The 22,223-nt window shown below is 46.5% G+C and overlaps 1 protein-coding gene across 4 annotated transcripts in view; it reads left to right on the top strand.

Annotated features, from left to right (window-relative positions):
* The window catches only part of ULK1 (unc-51 like autophagy activating kinase 1), a 73,446-nt gene that overhangs the window by 17,145 nt on the left and 34,078 nt on the right, over positions 1 to 22,223 (top strand). For all 4 annotated transcript variants that reach the window (XM_027901372.1, XM_027901373.1, XM_027901371.1 and 1 more), the window contains exons 7-11: positions 5,382 to 5,555; positions 7,261 to 7,334; positions 9,748 to 9,849; positions 16,886 to 16,944; positions 20,763 to 20,845. In XM_027901372.1, coding sequence (XP_027757173.1) covers positions 5,382 to 5,555; positions 7,261 to 7,334; positions 9,748 to 9,849; positions 16,886 to 16,944; positions 20,763 to 20,845 — 492 coding nt within the window. The remainder of the gene's footprint in view (positions 1 to 5,381; positions 5,556 to 7,260; positions 7,335 to 9,747; positions 9,850 to 16,885; positions 16,945 to 20,762; positions 20,846 to 22,223) is intronic.

Below are 22,223 nucleotides of genomic sequence, written 5' to 3'. Positions count from 1 at the left end.
CAAAGTTTGTTCACATTGTTCAAATTAAAAGCTAGTCAGCTGGATAATACTTCAGGCTCCTTATTGAGGTGTGTGATGCCTGGAAATGGCAGAAATTTAAGGATTAAAAGCTAAATTTACATTTGCCCCACAGCTAGTGTTGATATCACTAGAATGATTATTTGGGGCTCTGTTTATAAAGGCTAATGAATTATGTTTGTGAACTTCAATTTTCAGAAAGAATTTGTTACTTGAAGGGGAAAAATAAGAATATTTTGCCTTTCCTGTGTTTCATTTGTTTAAAATATGGGTGAGATAGAAGTAACAGGCATTTGTTTTTTAAAGTGCAGGTTTAGTGTGCTTTGTCTTATATAAGTGATGATGTTTTGCATCTGTTGGGTGTTGCTGTGCTCTAAAAGGAGCATCTTTGGTGGTGGTGAAACACTTATGGACACTGAGGATGGTTTTGTAATTGGTACCTTCTTTTTCTCTTTGAATACAAGTGCAAATTTTATTAATAAGACGCTTTTTAAAACCAGCGAAACTTAAGTTTTACCAGTGCATGGGCTCTGAAAGCAGAAGGTTTTTAGCTTTCATGGACGTGAAATGAACCTTGCTGTCGAAGCACTGGGCTGTGCACTCTTGTTGGCAAAGCTCTGTGTGTAAGCAGGAACACAACTCCTGGCCAAATGGCTCCTAGAAACAGGGATTTGTAGGAAACATTCCTGTTCACGCTGCTGCTTCTGTGTGTGCACTGTCATCTTCTCACTTCAGCCACCCTCCATGGCCAGAAAAACCCCCAGAACGAAGTGAAGCATGCAGTTAGTTAGGCTGTTAATACAGCTCACTTCCTTCTTTATTGATTGAGATCACTTGGGAAGCTGGTGGTTAGTTTGAGAAAGTGATGGTGAAATTTATTTTCCAAATAAAATTCAGTTTTACCCCAGTTGGGTTTGTTTGAGTGTTGCCTGGGGTTTGATTTGGGCCTTCTCTGCCTGAGTTAATTTGAGAAAGCTAACCTTTAGCTCTGTTTTTACCGATAAAATACATTACCTTGACAACTCCAAAGAGCAGCTGTTGTGACTGGCAAACTGGTGCTTACTTTTATTTTAACTCTTAACATCTGTTTGCTTGCTGGTTGCCAGTGAAGAGAACCCAGCAGGCACTGATTTCCAGAGGGAGGAGTCAGTGAGGGACTGCAGTTAGCTGCTTCCATCACTGCTGCAGAGATCTGGGTCTCCCAAATCCCAGATCCCACATGTGAGTGTCAGCTTTCTCCATTCCACCACACTCTCCTCTGGGGTATCTCCTCTTCCAGCTTCTGGGTGCTTCTGACAGGAGTGATTTTTTTTTTTTTTTTTTTTGCTGAAAGCTCATCTTGGAAAGTTCAGATTCCTTCCAGGGTGTTTCAGTGGCGCACAGGAGGCTCATCTCTGTTGAGTGGTTATTGTGCTGCTTCAGTTACTTTGATAATTGTGTGAGGGTGTTTAATTGCAGCATCTCCTTCCCACTGGCTCCTCAGACACTTGTGCTGGTCGCTCCTGTAACACTTAACCGAGAGCTGTGCATGCAAATCCCCTGTTTCTCATTGAATGAGCTGCTTGTAAAGCTTCCCAATCCATTCTGCCCTCTAATTACAGTCATTAGGCAATATGGTAATTCCATGTTGAATCCAAAGGCACTCTAATTCTCCTTGTCTCCATAACTGGAGGACATGCTCCTGTGCACGTTGCAGTGCTGTTGGCCAGACCCATCTCTTGGGTACAACCCAAGGTTGTGTGTCTCAGCACAGCTTCTCTGGTGATGTTGTTGTTGTCCTTTGGTGGTACAATGCAGTTTCCCTGCTGGGAGATCTCTCTGCATGTTGGTTTAACTCAAGCCCATGGTGGGGATGTGTTGAGCTGAGAGTGGCAGATCTCTGCTGTGGGGAGTGTTACAGAAGGGACCATCCTCTGTATGGGAATAACTGGAATTCTGTGTCCTCAGGTACTTAAGAGGCCAGAGCAGGCTGCTCTAAAATTCCTCAAATTCTGTGAGTTGGCATTGACACAGGCTGCTATGGGCACTTCACAGGAGAGTGCTTTTGACCTTTCTCAAAGCTGTTTCTTTTGTATCAGAGCAGGGTGTTTCTTGCTTTGACCACAACAGATGCAGGGAGCTGTGATCTTTCTAGTCCATCCCAAGTGGGACCCTTTTGCAAACCAGAGGTGTGAAGCACCGCTGTGCAGCTTTTTTTTCCCCCTCTGCAGCCAGGTAATTAAGAAATATCTATGACAGGATTTGGCCTCTCATGAATAAATCTCCTGACTTGTACACAAGACCTCACAGGAGTCCTTCAGGCATGGGTGGAACTCAGGGGTAGGTACAAGCCAGGCCCCAAATAAATCAGCTTGGTCTCAGACTTCAGTGTGATTTGGACTGGGCCCATGTTGGAGATACTTGTGATGCCTGTGGGTAACAGGAGATGTTCTTTTTCCTAAACAACTTTCCCAAAGTGATGTTGTAATGTAACATCAGTGGGTGTACTGCAGTGCACCTACTCCTGGATCAGCTGACAAGGGCTGTTTGCTACACTTTACCTGGCAAGGCTGAACATCTCAGCACAGGCTGACCAGGGCACTTCTTAGGTCATTTCATCCTTTTTTCTACGCCTCAAGAGCTACAAGGCACAGAGGCCCCACACTGACCCAGGGTAAATATTTGCTGTGATCTACTGACCTGTGCAGCCGCTGTTCCCAGGGCAGAAAGCAGAGTTGCCTCCTCACTGAAGTGGAGCCCATGAAAATAAACACAGGGATATTATTGCTTCTCAGTAATGGCAAAGCTTGTGAAACAGCTCTCTCTGCAAGTATGTGTTGCTCACCACAGACATCCACAGGGATGCCCAGGCTTTAGTGCAGGCTTAGTATTTGGCCAGCAGTTTCCTGATGAGGATGAGAATATCCCCTTTTTACAGGGACAGAAGTACAAGTTCCCTGTTTGGGATGCAGCAAGGAAAGAGTTGGTTTGTTCTCCACTGTTTATTTTTCTGATGGCACCTATGTTGAATGAGTTTTCTGTATCTTCTACTCTCTGCTATTGGTAGCTGGTCTAGGAGATCTTTTGCAGGCCAGTATCCTGAAGTCTTAGAAAATGTCAGTTGTATTTATGTCTCTGTCCTTCAGCTGCAGATTGGTGCTGTCACACAGCAGACTGATGGGCTGAGTGTGAGAGATAGGGAGTTTTGTTTCCTGATCTTGGTAGCAGTGTTGTTTTCAGCATCACAAAGAGTTGGAATCCACATTAGGGAGGCTCAGCTGCTTTGCTGAGGGCTGGTGGCTGGTTCTCTGTTAGATTTATAGCCACCAAATTATATAAAGGAGAGGGTAACGCCTCAAAGTCGTGGCATGTTGGGACTGCAGGTCAGGACAAGGCTCTCAACAGTTTCCCTGCTAGAGGCAGAGTGTATTTAGCCAGGAGTTGGTAATTGCCTGTTGGCTTAATAATAAGAATTGCCAAATTTCAAGCCTTGCTTCGTGTTTGGGAGATGAGGCAGCCTGTCTGTTCCTGGGCCTGAGCTGAATTGGGAAAAAAAAAAATTGAATTCTTGCTGTTTTGTTTAAAGATAGTGTTTTAACCGTTCCTGAATAGGTTTCCTTGAATAGAAATGGCAGAAATACTGCAGAGACCTTTTTGGGGAGAATACTGAGCACAGCTAAGAGATATTGGACTTCTAATGGGCAGAAAATGGTGTGGGACTGAGCAGACTGAGATAAGTCAGCAGGAGGGTGGAGAAAACCTCGTTAAAGATGAGGCAGCGCTTTTTTTGAAAAGATGCAAGTGGGTTTTGAAGCCTTGCATCTGAGCTGCCTCTTAATATCCTTAAAATCCCTTCACAGAATCTCCCCTTCTTGCAGAGGAGTCTCGTGAATTCCAGCTGAGTGCCAGTCCATGAGGAAAAGGGCCCAGCAAGGGGGGAGGAACTGTGTCCATGTGCACTGGTCTCACGTGTACGAGTCCAGGACCACCTGATAGCTGTGGTGACACTTTAGCTGTGCTTGTGCCTCCTCCCAGAACAGTGAGGTTTGGGAGAGGTGGGAGTTTATTTTCTATTCTAAGTGCTGTTTAACTTATCTGTGTCCCTTGCTGCTTCCCATGCACGTATTTTGAAAGTTAGATTTTTAATTTCCTGTGTTGTGTTGAAGCTGTGTGCAGCCTCAGCTGTGTTTTCATAAGGATTCCTCCCTTCTAGCTGACTGGGTAGAGTGGTGTTTTGAAGCTCCTGCCAGCCTGTTTTCATGTCTTCACTAGAGAACAGCTGGAAAAACACTAATGAAGTCCCAACTAATTTACAGGGACCTTTTACAAAAGAAATTATTTTATTGAGGTGGAATGGTGCTTGCTTGAAGCCTGATTTGCTCAGTGACTGACAGGGAGGCAGGCTGGTAGCGCTGCTGATCCTGGGGTTTGTTCAGCAGGCTGCTCCCAGCTTTGGCAAGAGTTTTCCATGTATAGTTCTTAAAATAACGAGAGCTGATGTCGCACTGCTCTGATTAGAAGAGCCGGTTGAACATTATTTTAACCTCCTCGATGTTTATTTTCACTCTACAGTTCTTGGGAAGCCCGTATCTCAGGAGAGGGCACTTCAGAGCTTCTGTGTTAGCTTTTGATTACTATTATATTCCTTTTAAAAAATTTGCCCATGAAAGCATTCTGAGACATTCTTGCTGTGTTTATGGATGCAATGGAGGGTGTCAGATGAAAGTTTGAAAGGTGTGTTGTTAGGTGTTTCACCCAAACTCTGGCTTTGGGATTTTAGAGTTGTGGTTTGGTCTAGTGGGTTATGATGCACAAGGATTAGGCCTAGACTTGGATTCATACCCAAAGTTACAGATCCCTGCTGGCCATGTGCTATAACTGACTGAATTTAACCTGCCAACCCCTTCCAGGCCCAGCACGAGCCTTAATGACTCTTGCAGGCGTAAATCCTGATCCCAACTGCCTTTCCTCTGAGCTCCACCTTTAGGCCTGGTCTTTGTGATGAAGCTCTGACCATGCCCGCTGCTTGTCTGGATCTGGCTAGCATCTCTGGCTGAGGAAAACCCTAAACCTCACCAAATGTTACTTTTGGCTGCAGTTAATAAACCCAAATTCATCACCCAGCGCTGGCCTGAGTTCAGCATGAGAGACTTGGGGCTGAAAACAGCCCTGACCACAGAATAAGCTGGGAATGCAAACGCTCTCCCTTGTTGCCTGTAGGAATCATCCAGAAATGGTGTGTGGGGGAAAAGACATCATAGGTGGAAATAAAGATGACAAATTGTGGGTAATTGCTGTGAGAATCTGCCCTCTGGGCTCCTCAGGGAACTGGCATTGTAAGTTTTTCATATGTGGTCATTTTTTTTTTCCTTCCTCTTTCCCAGCTATGCGGACACTCAGTGAAGACACCATCAGGCTCTTTCTCCAGCAGATAGCAGGTGCCATGAAAATGCTGCACAGCAAAGGCATCATCCATCGGGACTTGAAACCTCAGAATATCCTCCTTTCCTACGCTGGAGGCAGGAAATCAAATCCCAACAACATCCGCATAAAGATCGGTGAGACCCCGTTCCGAGTGTCACCCTCAGCATCCTCAGGAGGGTTTGGTGGTGGATGAGTGGCAAGCCTCAATCTTTCTCTGGGGAGCTGTCTAGGAGGAGAAGAGAATTGCTGCCCTTCCTTTCAAATTCCCTAACACTTTCCATCTCCCTCCTTCAGTTCCTCTGCTAGGTGTAGCCTTCAGCTGGCTCCAAAGCAGGAGGAGCAAAAGCTTTTCCTGCTCTGCCAGGACACAGACTTGGCACAAAGGAATTGGGCAGGCCTTGCTCTGCCCCCCAGCTGAAGGGTACCTGCCTCCCTCAGTAAAAACAAACACCAGCTTGCCCTAATTGGCTTGTAATCTCCAGGCTTTAGCAAGAAATGAGCAGGAGTTGTGACTTTTTTTCTTCAGCTTTTAATAGTATTGAGGTAAATGTTGGTGCCTGAAGGCCTTCAGGCACACCCCAAAAGTGGGTGTTTTCACAACCTGGATTAGAGGCCGGTTTCTCAGCTGCATCTTGAAAAGATTCATGTTCTGTACATCAGGCAAGTGGCACAGAGGGATCACTAATGGTTGGGACCAGTGCTCCAGAAATCCAGTTACAGAGCACACACATCCCCTGTGGTCTCTCAGAAATGAGTGCTGGATGGTACGACCCTCCACACGTGAGTTTTGGTTGTGTTTGAGTTTCAGCTCCTGAGCTGAAGCTGACACCAGTTAGGTCCAACTGTTCCTCACCTGAGCCCTGTGCTGTGGAGAAAGTGTTCATGCTTTCATTCACCTGAGAAGTGAGGTCCAGTGGAAAAGTTTGAAGTGTTGCTGCCTCTTTGACTGAAGCATTTTGACATGTTTTTTTGTTTTGCTTTTTTTTTTTTTTTTTCATTTTTGTGAAGTGCAGAGTTATTGTCTTGGGGGGAGGGGGTGGAAGGGACTGGGAGCTTCAAACACAGGAGGGCTGCAGGCACAGCTGCTCTTGGTTGTGATGTACCCTGCAACCCTGAGGAGTACGTGGTCCAGGGGATATCTGGCTGTACCAGTTCATTAGTGACAGATGACAGTGTCAGTCTCGTAGCTTGAAATATCTGCTAACCTTGAGAGAACCTCTAAGTATCGTATGATCAGATGCTCAGTAACCTGCAGAGGTAATTTTTCTTGGTAATCCTTGTCCCTGGATTTTCTGCTGTGGCTCAGCTTTCTGTCCTAGGGCTGGGGTTGGCACTGTTAGAACTTTTCTAAAGAAAAAGAGGAAGAATCTTTTCAGTAGGGCTGGGCTAGGAAGTGTGAATGGTGGTGGGCAGTGGTTTGTCCTGGGTGTCTGTTACACCGAACCTTTTCAATGGAGAGGAAACTTTCAGTTCCCCAGATGGAAGGTTGAGGTAGCAGCAGATGAACTGGATAGTTATGAACTGGCACACACTGAAGTGAGCTCTCCCAGATGACATTTCGAAGTGCGGGCAAATGGGTACCAGAGGTGACTGTTTATCCCTGAAAAATGGAAGGGTGTTTGCTCTTCTGGGCTTTTGTGGCTTGGTGTGTCCTTTTCTCGTGCCTGTACTCTGCATTAATAACTAGAACATGGATGTTGCTGTTTAAGAAGGAGCCATCAAAGTCTTGCTAAGATGGGATAGGTGCTGTGAAAGCAGAGTAGAAAGAATGAGGGGGGGAAGGTGCAGGCTCTCTAGAACTGGTGTCTGACCCTGACCTGTTTCTGTTTCTCTTTGTAGCTGACTTTGGGTTTGCCCGGTACCTGCAGAACAATATGATGGCAGCAACCTTGTGTGGTTCACCAATGTACATGGTAAGTGTGGGTTGCCTACACCTTTTTCTGTGTTTTTCTTGCTTTGCCCCTCCCCAAAAAGCAAGGCTTTGTTTTTCCCTAGTCTTTCCCCCAGAGGTGAAATTTTATTTACTTGTTGGAAACCAGCTATTGCATAGGGGGCTTCCTGGAGTTCTGGCTGCTGTAAATGTCAGACAGTGAGTGCCTGTGCTGTCATGGAATTTTCAGATGAGCTTTGGATAAATAAATGGACTATTTATTGTTGCCTACTCCCAGAAAATGCATCTCCCAGAGGTCACCTAGGCCTCTCCCCTGAAGGCATTGGGAAGTGCAACCTATTTCCTCTGCTGTGAGCAAAGCAACAACAGACGAGTGAGGGCTGGGGAGATTCTTCACATATCTGGCTATTTGAGGTGTTGCTTCCCTGGAGAGGAACCTCAGTAAATCCTTGCTTCAGCAGGTCCTTCTGAGACAGAGCAGTTCCAAAAACCTGCTGTCACCTCAGCCTTTGCAGTCAAATTCTTTCACCAAACCAGTTGCTTCCAGGATGACTTCTTAGATCATGAAGGAGATTAGTGCAAAAAACCAAACTGATCCCTTTCACCCTCTCTGTACTTCCCAGTCTGGGGTCAGGTTGTGGTGAGGTGATCTGTTATTTGTGCTTTGTCACATCAAGTCAGTGAAATTAAAAATGACAAAACTAGACAGAAATAAAAATGTCAGAGGTTGACGTGTAATAGTTCCTGTGGATGTGGGTGTCTGAGCTCAAAGAAAAACATGACGTGGGTCAATTTAGGTTGAAGTTTCAAGAGATGCCCTGAGGCAGGAGGCACCTGATTTGAAACATGGTCTAATCCACTCTCAAGTGTTTTGTCTGTGGTCTTTGGGCAGAGTTAGGTTGGACTGTGCTGCACTGCACAGGGGTGGTGCCTTTGGTAGTTAGTCTGTTCCACAGTACTAACTTAAGCAAAACAGACTTCCTCTCCCTTTTTTGAAGCCTGATGTTTATTTGAACTATGCTATATGTGAAGATGATGTAACTCTCCTCTCCTATGAGAGTTTCCTGAATTGTCTATTTTTAGTGGTGCTTTTTCGGACTCGCTTGTGAAAGTAATTGAAAACACCCAGCTTAGGGCTGGAGGAAGCTAGTGATGACATTTTTTTAATTTATTTTTATTTTAAACAACGCTGGATGTTACAAGGAATCTCAATGTCCTTATTGTTCTGTGTTTACTGATGGATTTGAAGGAGGATGAGGAGGGAGGGTTTGATTGGGATTTAGGTAGTGTTTGAAGTCTGTCCCTCCTGCTATTGAGGATCTTGTGCAGGAGCCCTGGGAACATCTGCTGGCAATGCAAGTCCTCATTCCCTGCTTTGGGTCACAGCCTATTTATTTTGCTTGTTTCATTTTGCTCCTTTGAAAAAGAAAGGTGTTTTACCCTCACCTGAATGAGCTTTCTGCCTGAATCCTGATAAGATCCATGTCATGCAAGACTTGAAACTTCCTTGTACAGTTCTTGTCCTGCCTCCTTGGCTTTGTTTGGTGCCATGCCTGCTTCCCTTACAGACAAACTGAGCTCCTGTCCACAACTTGTTTGTTGCCATTATTTTTTTTTTTTCCATTATATGTGGCCTTTACTCCTAACAGAGCTAGAAAATTGATCCTGTTCCGTGCTGGCAGCACTGCAGTGAAATCCTTCCTCATAAACACGTGGGATTAGCCAGCCTGCCCTTCTGTCCCCACTCTGCTGCTGCTCCCAAGGCACTCTCCTCCTGAGCCAGGGGGCTCTGGGGGCTTGCAGTGTTTCCCAAGCCTGGCAGGGAGCAGCTGAGTGCAGGGGCTGAGATGGGAACCCAGAGGCTGAGGCACAGCAGGGCTCAAGCTGTGGGACTGAAACGCTGCCTTTGAACCCGAACTGTGACCTTGGCAGCAGGCTCTGCAGCTTAATTAATGTGCTGCCATCATGGGCTAAATGAGGAAAGTGCCCAAGTGAAGCAGCTCAGGATGGAGGCTGCAGCTTACCCTGTGCAGTGTGAGCCTTGGCTGCTCCTGGCCATTTACCTGCTCCTTGCTCTGGCTGAGAAGATCTCTCTGTGCCATTTCAGTGAGGCTTCTTCTGAGCATGGGTGGATTCAGCAGAAGATTATGCACTGAGAAGGGAAAGTACTGAGTTTGCCCAAAATACCCAGTACTGGAATATTTTTTTTTTTCTTTCTGAATGAAAGTCTCTGCTTCCCCCACTTAGATAGGAAATTGGCCCTTTCAAGATAGTGTTCCACTCTTATTGGGAGCAAATCTTTTGTGGGAAATTGGAGAATGTACCTCATGAGTTTTTAAAGCATGAGAGTGACTTCTCTTTCTTGGAGCTGCTGGGGGAAAAAAAAAAAAAATCTACATGTTCTCATAAAAGAAATTTGTTCTCTCCCCAAAAAGGCACCAGAAGTCATTATGTCACAACACTACGATGCCAAAGCTGACCTCTGGAGTATAGGAACCATCATTTATCAGTGTCTTACAGGAAAGGCTCCTTTTCAGGTGAGTTGCTTAGATCTCGTGTTTCTGACTCTCTCCTGATTTTTATTTTTTTTTCATTTATTTTTTTCCCTTTAATCCAGTTACTCAAAGGCTTCTGTCATTATAATGTCAGCTCCCCTAGATCCAGCCTCATGAAGGTCTGGCTGTCCAACACCTTGACAGTGTGGTGCTTTGTATGTTGTGATGCTGCTTGTGTTACTAGAATATGACTCTTTTCTGGTCTCTATCTCACTGAAATGTATTTCTCAGTTACAAATCCCTAGGAATGGTCATTTATTGAGAAGATTACCATGAATCAGTTAAAGCAGTGGGTTTTTTCAGGCCTATTTACAACTGTACTTAGTGTATAATTTACAATTATTATAATTCTGTTGTGTATAGAAGGACAATAAGGAAGATTGTAATTGCAGGTTAATGTTCAGGATGATTTGGTGGTAACTGGTGTATTGCAGCTGAATCAACCTGGTTTTCAAAGCAGTTCAGTAGAATCTTATCAAAAGGATCTTATCTGTCATCTCACAGTGCTGCAATCCCTTCCAGCCTGAAATGTTTATGTTCACCAGGTCCAAACCCCTCCAAATACAACACGGTCCTGCAAAACTCCACCCTGCACTTAAAAGCCATAACTTCTGGATGAGCTGAACCCTTTCTTTTGTCAACAGCATTCTCTGATTGTAAACTTTTGAATGGTGGAGAATTCACCACAGTCGGGGGAAAACTGTGCTCATGTAATAAACCAAATTTCGTGAAGTGCAGGACTTTCTGAGCTTTAGTTCCACAGCTCTGCAGGATTTCACACAAGACCTTGCATGTTTATGCAGTTACATCATCGGGGAGGATAAAATGAGTTCTGAATCTGTTGCAGGAAAGGGTGGGCAAATACAGGAGTAAACTAATGGTATGTTTTGGTTTTGTCTCGAGCCAAGAACACTTTTTTCCTTCAGGGTAATTTTTTCCCTGCTGCTGTAAGAATCTTCCATCCCAGTGCTTTATATTCTATCCACCAGCTTGGTCTATGTTTAGAGCATTTTCTTTACATGTATCTTTTTTTATAAACACCCCTAAAAATGCACTGAAACTTCTGAATGGCTTCTGTTTATTGTTGTTGGTCTCTTTGTTTGAGAGGAGAAAATGACTGTTAGGATAACACATAAATATTTACTTTCTTTTGAGGAAAAAAATGTGGGGAAGGAGAAAGCAAGCTTTGACTGCTGCATAGGAGAGCCTGGCACTCATTGTCCTTTGTAACTTGGTAACTTTCAGTCTCTAAAGGCACCTTGATACTGTGCTCATTCAAATTATAGTTACCATTTAATATATCGTAGGTGTTCTTTGCTTTGTTGTACACAACAGTGGAGCACCTGATTTCTGTGGAAAGAACAGGTGGGGTTTTTTTCATTGGTCACTGAGGGATGTCACAGAAATGTTCTTCTGAAAACATTTGTTCCTGTAGAGAAGACTTTCACAGGAAATAGAACTGAGTATTAGTCAGCTTCACTCAGCTCTCCAGCCAAGGTTTTGGAAGGGCAGATGGTCAGGAAACCATCAGTGTCCTGCCTGAAGGTGTGTGCTCAGGCTTACACAGAGGGGAGGGCAGTCCTGTGTGCCCACGTCCCTCTGAGCCATGGCAAACTCTGCCTTGGGCTGGGCAGGGAAGGGACACTTCACTCCCTTCCCAGCCGTTCCTGACCCTTGCTTTGTGCTTGGCTCACTAGATAACCTCTCCTTCCCTTATACATCCAACATCTGTCGGGCTGGGAACGGGGGGGGGGTCATTTGTTCCTCTATTTTGATTTTTACCCCACGCCCTTTCCTCTCTTGGAGTTTGGATTTGGAAGCTCAGTGCCAGACCCGTTGAGTTACCGCAGGAGCAGCTGTGGATTTGTTTGATCAGGGAGAAAGAGGAGCTCAGCCCAGATGGTTCTCTGTGCCCCATCTATTTGTTTTGGCCATGTGTGTCACAAATTGCCCTCGAGCTGTGAGATCCAGGTGAAAGAAGCCTGTCCAGGGCAGATGCTGGGGAGCTGGTTAAAGGATAACTGGCTCTCTGTCTTTGTTGGCGTGACTGTGTTGTAAGAATTTGCTGATGGTCGTTGATCAGGGAGAAACTGTTGTTTACAGGGCTTTTAGGAGGAAAGAGGGGTAGTGGACAGGGGTGACAGGGACACCATGAATAGCAGTGAGTGCTCTTGGGAGGGAACAGGCTGATTGCACACAGTGCCACCAGCACACCCAGTTGTACAGGGAAGCCGGGAACTGGATTTCTGACGTTGTTAACCTCTTCAGGCTAAATCCTCACCGTGCCTTCCCTCCCAGCCCCTCATCCCTGTCTGGCTGAGATTCCCATGGGAACCTGGAGCATGAAACATGCTGTGCTTGGGTGCTCTGGCCGTGCATGAGCCAAGCAGGTCCCTCTAGGAGGCTGCAAACCAAAGGGGCTCCGGTGTTATCTGTGGTGAGGAAGAAGGAGCTGCCTAAAAATAAAACAGGGCTTCGGGGAGATGGGTTGGACAGAGAAAAGATCAAATGTGTGGAAAGGCTGAGGCAGCTGTCAATCCAGAAAGTGCTCCTAAATCAAGGCAGGGATGTTTTTATCTGCGTGAATGTGATTTCTGGCTGTCTCAGAGTTAAAATTAACTGTAGCTGGGTCACCCAAGGCAATTTCCCGGAGCCATTCCTGTCCCTTCCCTGCCTCACTGCACGAAGACAAGGAAGAAGCTGCTGCTGCTGGGATGTGAACAGTTGGTAGGATGGCTGGTGAAGCTTTCTTAAGGAGCTTTTTGTATTAAACGTGCCCATAAACAAAACAGTGAGACTGCCATAGGGATGAGATTAATGGGATTCATAATCCCCATAAACAGATTTGCTGAGCGCTGTATTAATGTGGAATTGTTAATTTGCCTTGCCTAATAAGTGGTCTGCTCCTACATCTCTGCATTTCTGTCACTGAGCACAGGACTTGAACAGTACATTTCCATGCTGACCAATACTGGGAAGTGCCTTGGGAGTTGTAGTGGTTTCCTCTTGTCCTTAAGGTGAGCTGGAAAGACTGGGAGCCTGTGCCCACCGTGAGGTGGTGCAGGCTGAGTAAACAATTGACAGCCAGAAGCCAAGCTGGAGGCAGAGGAAGGAAAAGATTTACACAGGGTCTGAAACAATCTAAAACCAATCTAGCCCTTGTCAGATGGTGTTTTAAATATGATTAGTTAAATGACCTCAATCTCTCTTTTTTTTTTTGCGGGGGAGGAATCACACTGATGTGGCTTCTGTTGTGTGACCCCTTTTAAAACTGGGCAGCTCTGGGTAAGCAGAGTCACCCCCAAGCACGTGTACTTTGTGTCAGAGCTGTCTCTGGCAGTAGCATGGCTCCCCTTGGACATCAGATCCTCTAAGGACCATAAAACCTGATTATCTGCTGTCTGAGCCTTTGCATGAATCTTCCAGCTCTCTATGGATATGCTGCACTGTGGAGCCAGGGAGCAGGGAAGTGGCATAAGAGGCCATGCAAGTTTTTCTGCCTGGTCTGGCAGCTCTGAAAGAGTTAATCTGCCTGCTTATGTCCTTGTCCCAGCTAGCTGTTAGGTGAAAAAAATTAATATCCAAGTCTGGTGTACCAAGTTCGCTGCTTTAATTCTGAGTTAATGCTGCCTGCATAAGTACCAGGATTATGTGTCACTTATAGCAACTGCCACGCTGGGAAACAAGCCTTGAGGAAGACCAGGGAAGGGATGATTTTATACTTGGGATTTGTTAGGCAGGCTGCTCCTCTGTTCCCAGATCTGTTCCTCTGGACTGTCCTGTGTCCATGGGGGCAGGAATTCCTGGCAGTGGCAGGTTATTCTGCTGAGACTGGGCACAGTGATTGACTTGTTGCTGTAGTCAGTGAACTATTGGCTTTTGGACTGGTGTTTGTGGGTCTGATCCTGCTCTGTTGGCAGCAGAGAGAGAAAACATCCACAGACAGCTAAAGGAGAAGGTTCAGGGATTGGGTTTTTCTGTTTGCTTGTTTCTGATCCTCGGGCTTTCAGGTCCCCCAAATGCCAGCAGCCACTTTGCTGTGGGACTCTTAACAAGCAGAGGGTGTTTGCAGCAGGTTTTCAAGCTCTTCCCTGGAACTTCTGAGCTAGAAACACCGTTACTTTTCCTTTTTTTTTTTTTTTCTTTCTAACGTATCTGACCCCCTTTCTGCACCTCCAAATCCCCAAGGAAAGGATTCAAAGAACAGAGCAGATACCACACACCTGCTATGAAGTGTTGAGGAGGCAGGGCTGTTCAGGGAAGGTGTGAACGCCTTTGGCCTTCTTCTCTCCGAGTGCTTTTGCAACCAGTCTTTGCCCAAGCACCACAAATCCAGTGCTGAGAGCTTTTGGAAACCCCCCTCCCTGCCTGCTTTTCACAGGCAATTCCCTTGCAGGCAGCCAGCAGGGAATGGGATTTGGCAGGGTTGTGCTGGATGCCTTTGTTGGCTCAACATGTTTCCACTGCTGCTGGGGACAGAGTAACAGGCTGGCATGATTGAATTTGCCCAATTGTCTCTATATATAGAAAGGACAGACAAAACCAGGGCCCGTTACACCAGTGCAGCTGCTCCACAGTAACACGAGAGGGGGACTGAGGGTGTGAATTGACCTGCTGGGGCGTCTCCTGGGCTGTCTACTCTGCATCCCTGGGTCTGACAGATGGATGCTGTCCTGCAGGTAGCAGCTGGCTCTGTGGACCTCGAATGGTCTGGTTGTTACCTGCTTAAAATGTGCTTTTCCTGGTGTATTTTTTGGGCAGGGTGTGCCTGTCTGCAAGGTAGCTCTCAAGTTAGTTTCCTAGAAGAAGGGATTCCAGAGGCGTTTTTACTCTCTTAAAAATGTTTGTAGGGTTTTTTTTTTCCCCATAATTCTCAGAGCAGCACTGTTTGTTGAAAGGAGAGGTGAGCAAAGTGTTTGAAGGTCCTTGGTGCTTTGTGAAATGCGTGGTGACAGCAGGAGAGCAGTGGGCATGTTCCTGCGAGCCTGGGAGCCCTCTGCCAGGAACAGAAGTGTCTGACTCATTTGATTAATATTAAAGTTCTGTCAAGATGCAGTTGTTTTTGCCAAATTAGTGGTGATCCATGGTTGTCTGTGCTGGGCGCTCACTAAAATGACTCTCTTCCCCCAGTATCTGTATCAGAGACCAGCCTGTCATGGGCTCTAGGGAGCAGCCCTTGTGAAGGAGAGTGGGCTGGGTGTGTAGGAATTGTACTGAGACAGCAGAATGTGGAGGAACAGCATCCCTTGAACTTGTACTAAGAGGGGGGGAACTTCATTGAGGATTTTGTTCCTGTCTGAGACAGTGCATAGAAACCTTCTCCAATGAGCTGGGCTTCATATATGAGCTGCTTTTAATATATTCTGTCCTTATTGCCAGGAAAATTTCGGACAAAACAGTGTTTGAAGTAGATCAGAGCCTCATTGTATTTGGGAAACAATTGAGTTGTTGCCACAGGAAATGACCAGAGCAAAGAGCCAACAAGGCTTGTGTCCCTCTGATGTGAATGAGCCCTTCCCTCCCTGTGCTGGAGTTCTGCTCCTCCTTCTACCTTGTGTCTGTATTTTTTTGCACCTTCTGTTTGTGTCCCTGCTGTGTCTGTGAATGGCAGAGGGTGTGTTACTGCAGAAAAGGCAACCAGGAAATCTTCAGTTTCTTCCTTTAGGAATCCAATAGCACTTCTTGGTACAAATCAGTAGGAGAGTTGTGAAGCTTGTGTTGGTAAGGCTGTGTGAAAAATACTGTCCTGATGAGTACTACACAAGTGTGTTGATATTAGCAGCTTTTGAGACTCTCCTGTGCTTTCTCTTGAGGTTTTTTTACCGAGCTCTGTTATCCTTAATTTTCATCTTCAGCCAGAGGGAGTAGGTGATGTTGAAACAGCATCTTCTGTGGCTGCTCTTCCAGCCATGCTCTGTTAGTGGTATTTTGATGGCCATCTGCAGATTGGCTTGTCTGATTTGCCATTTTAAGCATCTTAATTGACCTTAAATGCTTCTAATTTAGAAATAGAAGTAGGTGGAAGGCTCGAGGGTTTGTAGAGCCTGCCCTGAACATCAGGAGAAGCTGTCTGTTACCTCCTCATTCACACTTTCCTACACACTCTGCTGCACCAATAATTGATTGCAGATGAATCTCTCTGATCTTCCTCCCCTGTTTGTTGTGTGCCTTCATGTCTGTGTCGTGCCAGCCAGCCTGCTCTGCCTTTAACAAAGAGACTCAGCCTAAGCAGAAAAGCCTGACACACTGGGGTTAATTTACTGGCCTGTATTATTCATTGCATGAAAACAAATGGAGAACTTGTGTGAGGAGATTTTTACGTGTCCGTGCTTCTCTACTGATGATTTTATTTTTAACCTCAGCCATAAACCTCTTGTGCCAATCCCCCCCCCCCTTTTTTTTTTTTTTTTTTTTTTTTAATCTCATCTCTCAGAATTTGGAATCATCAACATCCCACGCAGTTGTGTGTATTACTGCACAAATAAAACAGGAGCTCTGGCTTGAGACCTTCTGGCTTCCTGGAATTAAAGTAGAAAATCCTAATTCAGTTGCTGTTTCTTCACGTTGCCCAGTCTCTCCAGAGATCCTCTTGCCCATCAACAGGCTCTCTGCCCTTCTTCTAAATGCCCTGCAGCATTAATCCATGTTCCCAGCAGGATCTGCCATTCCCCATTTGGGGCTCCTCACGTATGCAATTATTCAGTCTCCTGGGTGAGGCTATTTTAGGCCAGCTCAAACCTGAGCATCAGAGCCCAGTGCAGTGAAGCTCAGCCCTTGGAAGGGGGAGAGCAGGACAGAACCAGGTCAGGGACAAAATGGCAGCAGGCTGAAATACGGTGTTTTCACTCTGGCACAGAGCTGGCTTTTCAATCTGAAGCAAGCTGCAGGTTCTCATTGTCTGTGCTGGTGCAGCAGTTGGAAAGTGCCTCTCTGCTCTTCAGAGCTGCTGTGAAATAGAAATGTTGATCCCTTTCCTTCACTCAACTGCTTCATGTACTGGTTTCTCTCTCCCATACAGGCCAGCAGCCCCCAGGATCTCCGCCTCTTCTATGAGAAAAACAAGATGCTGATGCCCAAGTAAGCATTTTTCCAGTGTTACTGCTTGTAGGCACTTGTTTACCCTGTGTTTACACCTGTCCTCGCATGCTCTTGGCTTGTCACTCCGGGAGGTGGCTGAAATATTTGGCCCCCTGCCTTTCCCTGTTCCTGACACCAGCAGGGATGGTCCAGAGAAAATCAGGCAGCAGTCGATGGCCAGAGCTGGTGTTCTCTCTCTCTCTCTCTGCAGACACTGCTGCTCCCTTACATTGCAAAAATTCGGGGTTCTTAGTGATTCCAAGAGCCAGCTGGTGGTCCTGCTCCACTCATGGCTTCCCTGGGAAGCCTTGGGAATATCTCATGGCACTTCTGGAAACGTGTGAGCGGCCCCACTTCAGTCCCTCCTGTAATAACCTGCAATACCTGACTGCAGATCACATTCCCATTTCTCACGTGTCAGGGCAGCAACTGCCGGTGTCCATCCTGCTGTGAGGGGGAAACACTATAACCTGGGTGCAAATGGACACTGCTGCAGTTTCCAGGGGGAAGAGGACTGGTTTCATCCCAGCAGGGTGTATGTTACCTCGCTGCCCAGGGCTGTGATTTGTCAGGGTATTTTGGTTTTGTTGCTGTGGTCTTTCCCTTTGATCTCTGAGCTCTCAAACAGGCAGAACCTCCTGCCTGCTCTGAGAACCTCAGCCTGGAACAGAGACAGGAGTGAAGGTCCAGATTATCCAGATATCCAAAAACTGGAAGGCCTTTTTTGAGCAGAAAGTTAGCTTTGAGTTGGCAGAGCTGCTAATGCAGCCACATATGCAGAAAGTTCAGTGGGTTGCTGTATATGGATTTTTCTTTTCCCTTATCAGTTCAGACAGCTCCAAGAGATAACTAGAAGGGACTGTCAAGAAACTGGAGCTCTTATCAATGACTTGTGCTATGCAGTTAATTTTCCTTTAAGGACTTCCTTTTCTGATCTGGGGAGAAGGCAGATTTCTACCAGCATTAACTCTGGGGCATCTGCCTTACTCTCCTGGATTGAACTGGAGGGCTTGATGGAGTAAAACACCCAAAGAGAACAATCCAAAGCAAAAATGCCCCCACATAGTTGGAGCTGGATAGTCTGTGCGAGCAGAAAGCAGACCTATTTTTCCTGAACAGCCCAAAACGTGGCTGCTCACCTTTGAGGCAGTCCCCCTTATTAAGAGAGAAATTAATCCCTACAACTAATCAGCTTCCTTGTGTCGATCCCGCTGCCCTGCTGTTGTTTGGCTCATGGTGCAGGGGAGAAATGAAACTGGGCTGTGAGAGGAGAGCATGTCTGTGCCTGTAGGGATTAGTCCTTCTCCTCTGAGTCCTTTGCACAGCCTGCATTCACCATTTTCACTTATCTCCACTTCTGAGCTACCAAACTCCTCCAAAATTTAGATCCAAGCCCACTGGGTTTTTTTTTGCTGCTGTGTAAATGGCAATTCCCTGCTTTCCAAAGTCAGTTTGTCTCTAACACGGGCTGCAATCTGTGCTATTCCTGAGTAAACATGAATAAACTGCTTGAGAGCCCTGCCAGCACAGGATGAAACACAAAACTACTCCAGAGATCTCCTCCTCAGACTGCAGCAGTGCCAGGATTTGGTTTCATTTCCCTTGGGGCTCAGCAGGCTGGCACCCACCTCCCCTGCCACGGCCTTGGAAAGTGCCTTTTTTTTTTGGCTTGGGAATGGGGTGGGGAAGAAAAGCTCATCAAACGCTCCCCAGCAGGCCCTGCCTACACAGCTGGTGCTGCTGCTGACAGGTGAGATGCTGTTCTGAGCACTCTGGGCAGCCCATGCCCAAAGGCCTCACAATTTTAGCAGTGCTGATTTTAGTAGCTAAGGTTCATCATGCTGGTTTGCAGGGCAGAGCACATCCCAGGTCATGGGGGAAGGTGGCAGATTTGTTGCTTATCTTTAAAAAGGTGGCCTTGGAAAATTAGTACTTGGAAAATAGAGTAGCAAAACTTGATGCTTCAGGCGTGGAGGATAAGAGGAGACAAACAAGCTGTTTGCCTCATCTTCATCCGTGTCGTGCCATCTCAAGTCCGTGGCTTGACCTGCCTGTTCCTTGGCTTTTGAAGCCATACCAGGGCTAAAGCCATGGCTGGGAAATGGGCTCATTTTGGATGAGAGCTTTGTGTGTCATGGATGAATAAATGATGATGATAACACTGCAGGACTGCAGGTCTCCAGCACTAATGTATTTTTCAGGAGACTGCTCGCTGTGGTACCTTGGGTTATTCCAGCACACAGTGGGATTCCAAGGGACACTCTCTGGATGAGAGGCTCAAACTGAGCCCCAGCCCACCTGCATCCCTTCCAGAGTCCTGCTGGCCCTCCTCCTGTGTCCACCTGAGAAGGCACACAAAACCATTCTAGCATCAGGGATGGAAAAGCAACTCCTCCAGTATGAAGAAAAATGAGGAATGCTTGCCATCATTCTCTGTTCTAGGAATCACTGGGTTCAAATTCCTGCCCCAGCAAGGCCTAGGGCTTCCTAGTAAAATAACTGGGTAGTACTGAAACCTGTAAATACAGACCTTGCCTCCCATCTCCTGTTTCTTTGAACAGGAGTCTGGTGTTTCAGCTAGCACCTTTTTTACCTCCCTCTCCGCTATTTCTGTGCTATTTTCCGTTTTTACCCTGTCTGTGGCAGGGCAGATTGGTGGAGATGGTGGAGGAAGGGTTCTCTCTCCCAGCATCAGTCAGGCTTGGCCCCAGGGTGGTGAGTGGTGCCAGGGCAGCCCTGTCTGAGCCACGTGTGAGATATTGAGCAGCTAAAATTACTGTGCTGGGCACACACATGCCATTACCTCAGCTGACCCCAGCCTGGGGAGAGGGAAAAGCCTGGCAGAGTGTGGGGCCATGCTGGGCACAGCCATGACAAACAGAGTTAATGCTGAGAGGAGCTGGAACCGCCTCCGCTCTAATTTGGAGAGCTCTGCCCCGGCCCGGCTCCTGCAGCCCCCCAGCAGCACTTCTGGGGATGGAGGGAAGTCAGCAGAGCTGAATCCATTTATGCAAGGGCTAAATTCCGCTTTCCCTGCCTTAATCTGGTCGTTTATTCCCTGCATCTTGCAGTCTGCTGGGGTTGGGAAGAGCTGCCCTGGCCTCTCCTCCATCTGCCTGTGGGGCAAGGGAGAGCACAGTGATTTACCAGCTCTTTTGTACTGCAAAGGCCATGGCAAAGAGTATTTTCTTCCTAAGTGTGCTGAAAAGTGGGGTAATAGCTGCATGAATTTTAGCTTGCTTGGGTGGCAGTTGCTCACATCTTAGTGGCCTCCAGTTAATAAATGCTATACATCAAGGAAGCAAATAGACAGAAGTTGCTTGCCAGCCTTTACATAAACTGCGTTGAAAAACAAATGCCTTAATAAAATGGTAGTAATTGGTGATGCATTTCACCACCAATGTCTTAATTGGAAGCTTCCCCTTGGAAACTGCTTCATTTTAGTGCCCTCCTTATCCCCACTCGGGCGAGTGGAAGAGATTTTTATTTATCATGTGCAATACTGCACGTTGAATGGGCTTAGCTGAGAACCAGAGGGATGACACTGGCACCCCTGTGGAAGGGAAGGATCTGCAGGAGCTCATGGGAGAGGCCACTAGAGGAAGATCAGCTGTAGCCTGAACAATGACAGCGGGGAGTGAAAGCCAGAGATGCAAATAGAGACGTTCCAGTTCAGCCTCCCCTCCAGTGAGCTCCTCGTGTTCCTGGCCCAGCAGGCACACAGAGTTTGCATTTGCCAGTTGCCCTTCCTGAATATGTAAAAAGCAGTTGAAGCAGACTGCAGGTCTCTCTTACTCTGCTTTTGTTTGCAATCCTAGCATCCCCAGGGAGACATCAAGCCACCTGAGGCAGCTCCTGCTGGGCCTTCTGCAGCGTAACCACAAGGACCGCATGGACTTCGGTAAGACCTCCCTCCAGTTTTGGTTCTGCTGCCTCTCTGTGTGTCTCTCGGGCTGTGGCGCCTCACAAACATCTGTACTTCTGGAGAAGCATCCAGACACCTGGATTTCATGGGTGCATAGCCCTGGGGGTTCTAGCGTGTGTGCTGGGAAGGTCAGCGCTGATTTCGGCACAGAGATGAAGATTTTTTTTTTTTTTTTTTTCTTAATTCCTTCTAAATTAAGAATCACTGTAAGCCAGGTGGTTCTGGCTTTGGCAGCAGTGTTGTCTGAAGAACTTCCTAGTAAAGCTTTGCCCTAGAGGAAAGCAGACAGAGGTGGAGCCTTTCCTAGAGCCCCTGAAAGGGCCAGGTCATCTAAAGGCAAAGACATCCTGAGTGTTTTCAGGATGTTGCCTTTTAGTCAGGCCTGGGGTAAAAGAGTTTGATATTTCTGTCTTTTGGGCATTGGCTTTGGGTTGTTTTTTTGTTGCTTATCTGCTCAAGTGGATTGTTTCCTGCTGGGCAGAACACGTGCCAGCTGATGAAGAGAAATTGTTTTGTTATTCTTTTGGATTGGAGACACCAGGAAAGCCTTTCTGGGGACGGTCATCTGGGTGGATTAACTGAGGCTGACCATAATTATCCAGTGATGAATGCAAAGAACGTGTTATTGGGGTGCAGAAGTGAGAGAATGAGCCTTTTGAAAAGGGAGTTGTTGAAGCTCCTGACAGAGTGACTTGGATAGAAGCACCTGGCAGTATTGATTCCCTGCAGGATCTTTTATCTGGCTGTGGATCTCTACCTCTTCTGTCACGCTGCTGTGAATTTAAAAAGAAGGTATCCTTGAGGTTCTTGACTCCCTGCTGTCAGAAATTGAGTCTGTCAAGCCTTTTTAGACCCCCATAAGCTGTTTTTTGTACCTCTTGGGAGTAGACTGTATGAGTCAGCGTCTAACACTTAGAAATTTGAGATAATAGATTTTGATATCACTCAAGACAACACTTACAGCATTGTAAGAGATTATTGGCTGCTGCAGGATCCTTTTCTCTACCAATTGCCACATCCTTGTAAAATATAATTGTTTTTAAGGGGTGTGTGAGAAAATAATCTGCCCAGAGGCCTATATTTGAGATCTTCCTTGTGCTTTATAGAAGGCAGATCTTGATGAGTGTGTGGCATCCTGTGACACATTCTGATATCTCCTGTCAGCTGAGAGGAAAGCAACCACCAGAACCATGATTTATTTAGACCAATCCACTTCCCCAGCATCCACTTGTATACTTGGTCTCACATAAGCTTGAAACTTCATTTACTTGCTGTGTGTCTCAGCTGCTGTTCTACCAGGAACTGGTGGTCTTTGCAATCTCAAGATTATCTAGAGGAAAACCAAGAGGGTTTC

The sequence above is a fragment of the Empidonax traillii genome, unplaced genomic scaffold (assembly GCF_003031625.1).
Source record: "Empidonax traillii isolate 1590-97213 ecotype Southwest subspecies unplaced genomic scaffold, ASM303162v1 scaffold780:size295419, whole genome shotgun sequence".
NCBI lineage: Eukaryota > Metazoa > Chordata > Aves > Passeriformes > Tyrannidae > Empidonax > Empidonax traillii.
The sequence above is the reverse complement of the archived record's forward strand: the minus strand, read 5'-3'. Positions and strand labels throughout refer to the sequence as shown.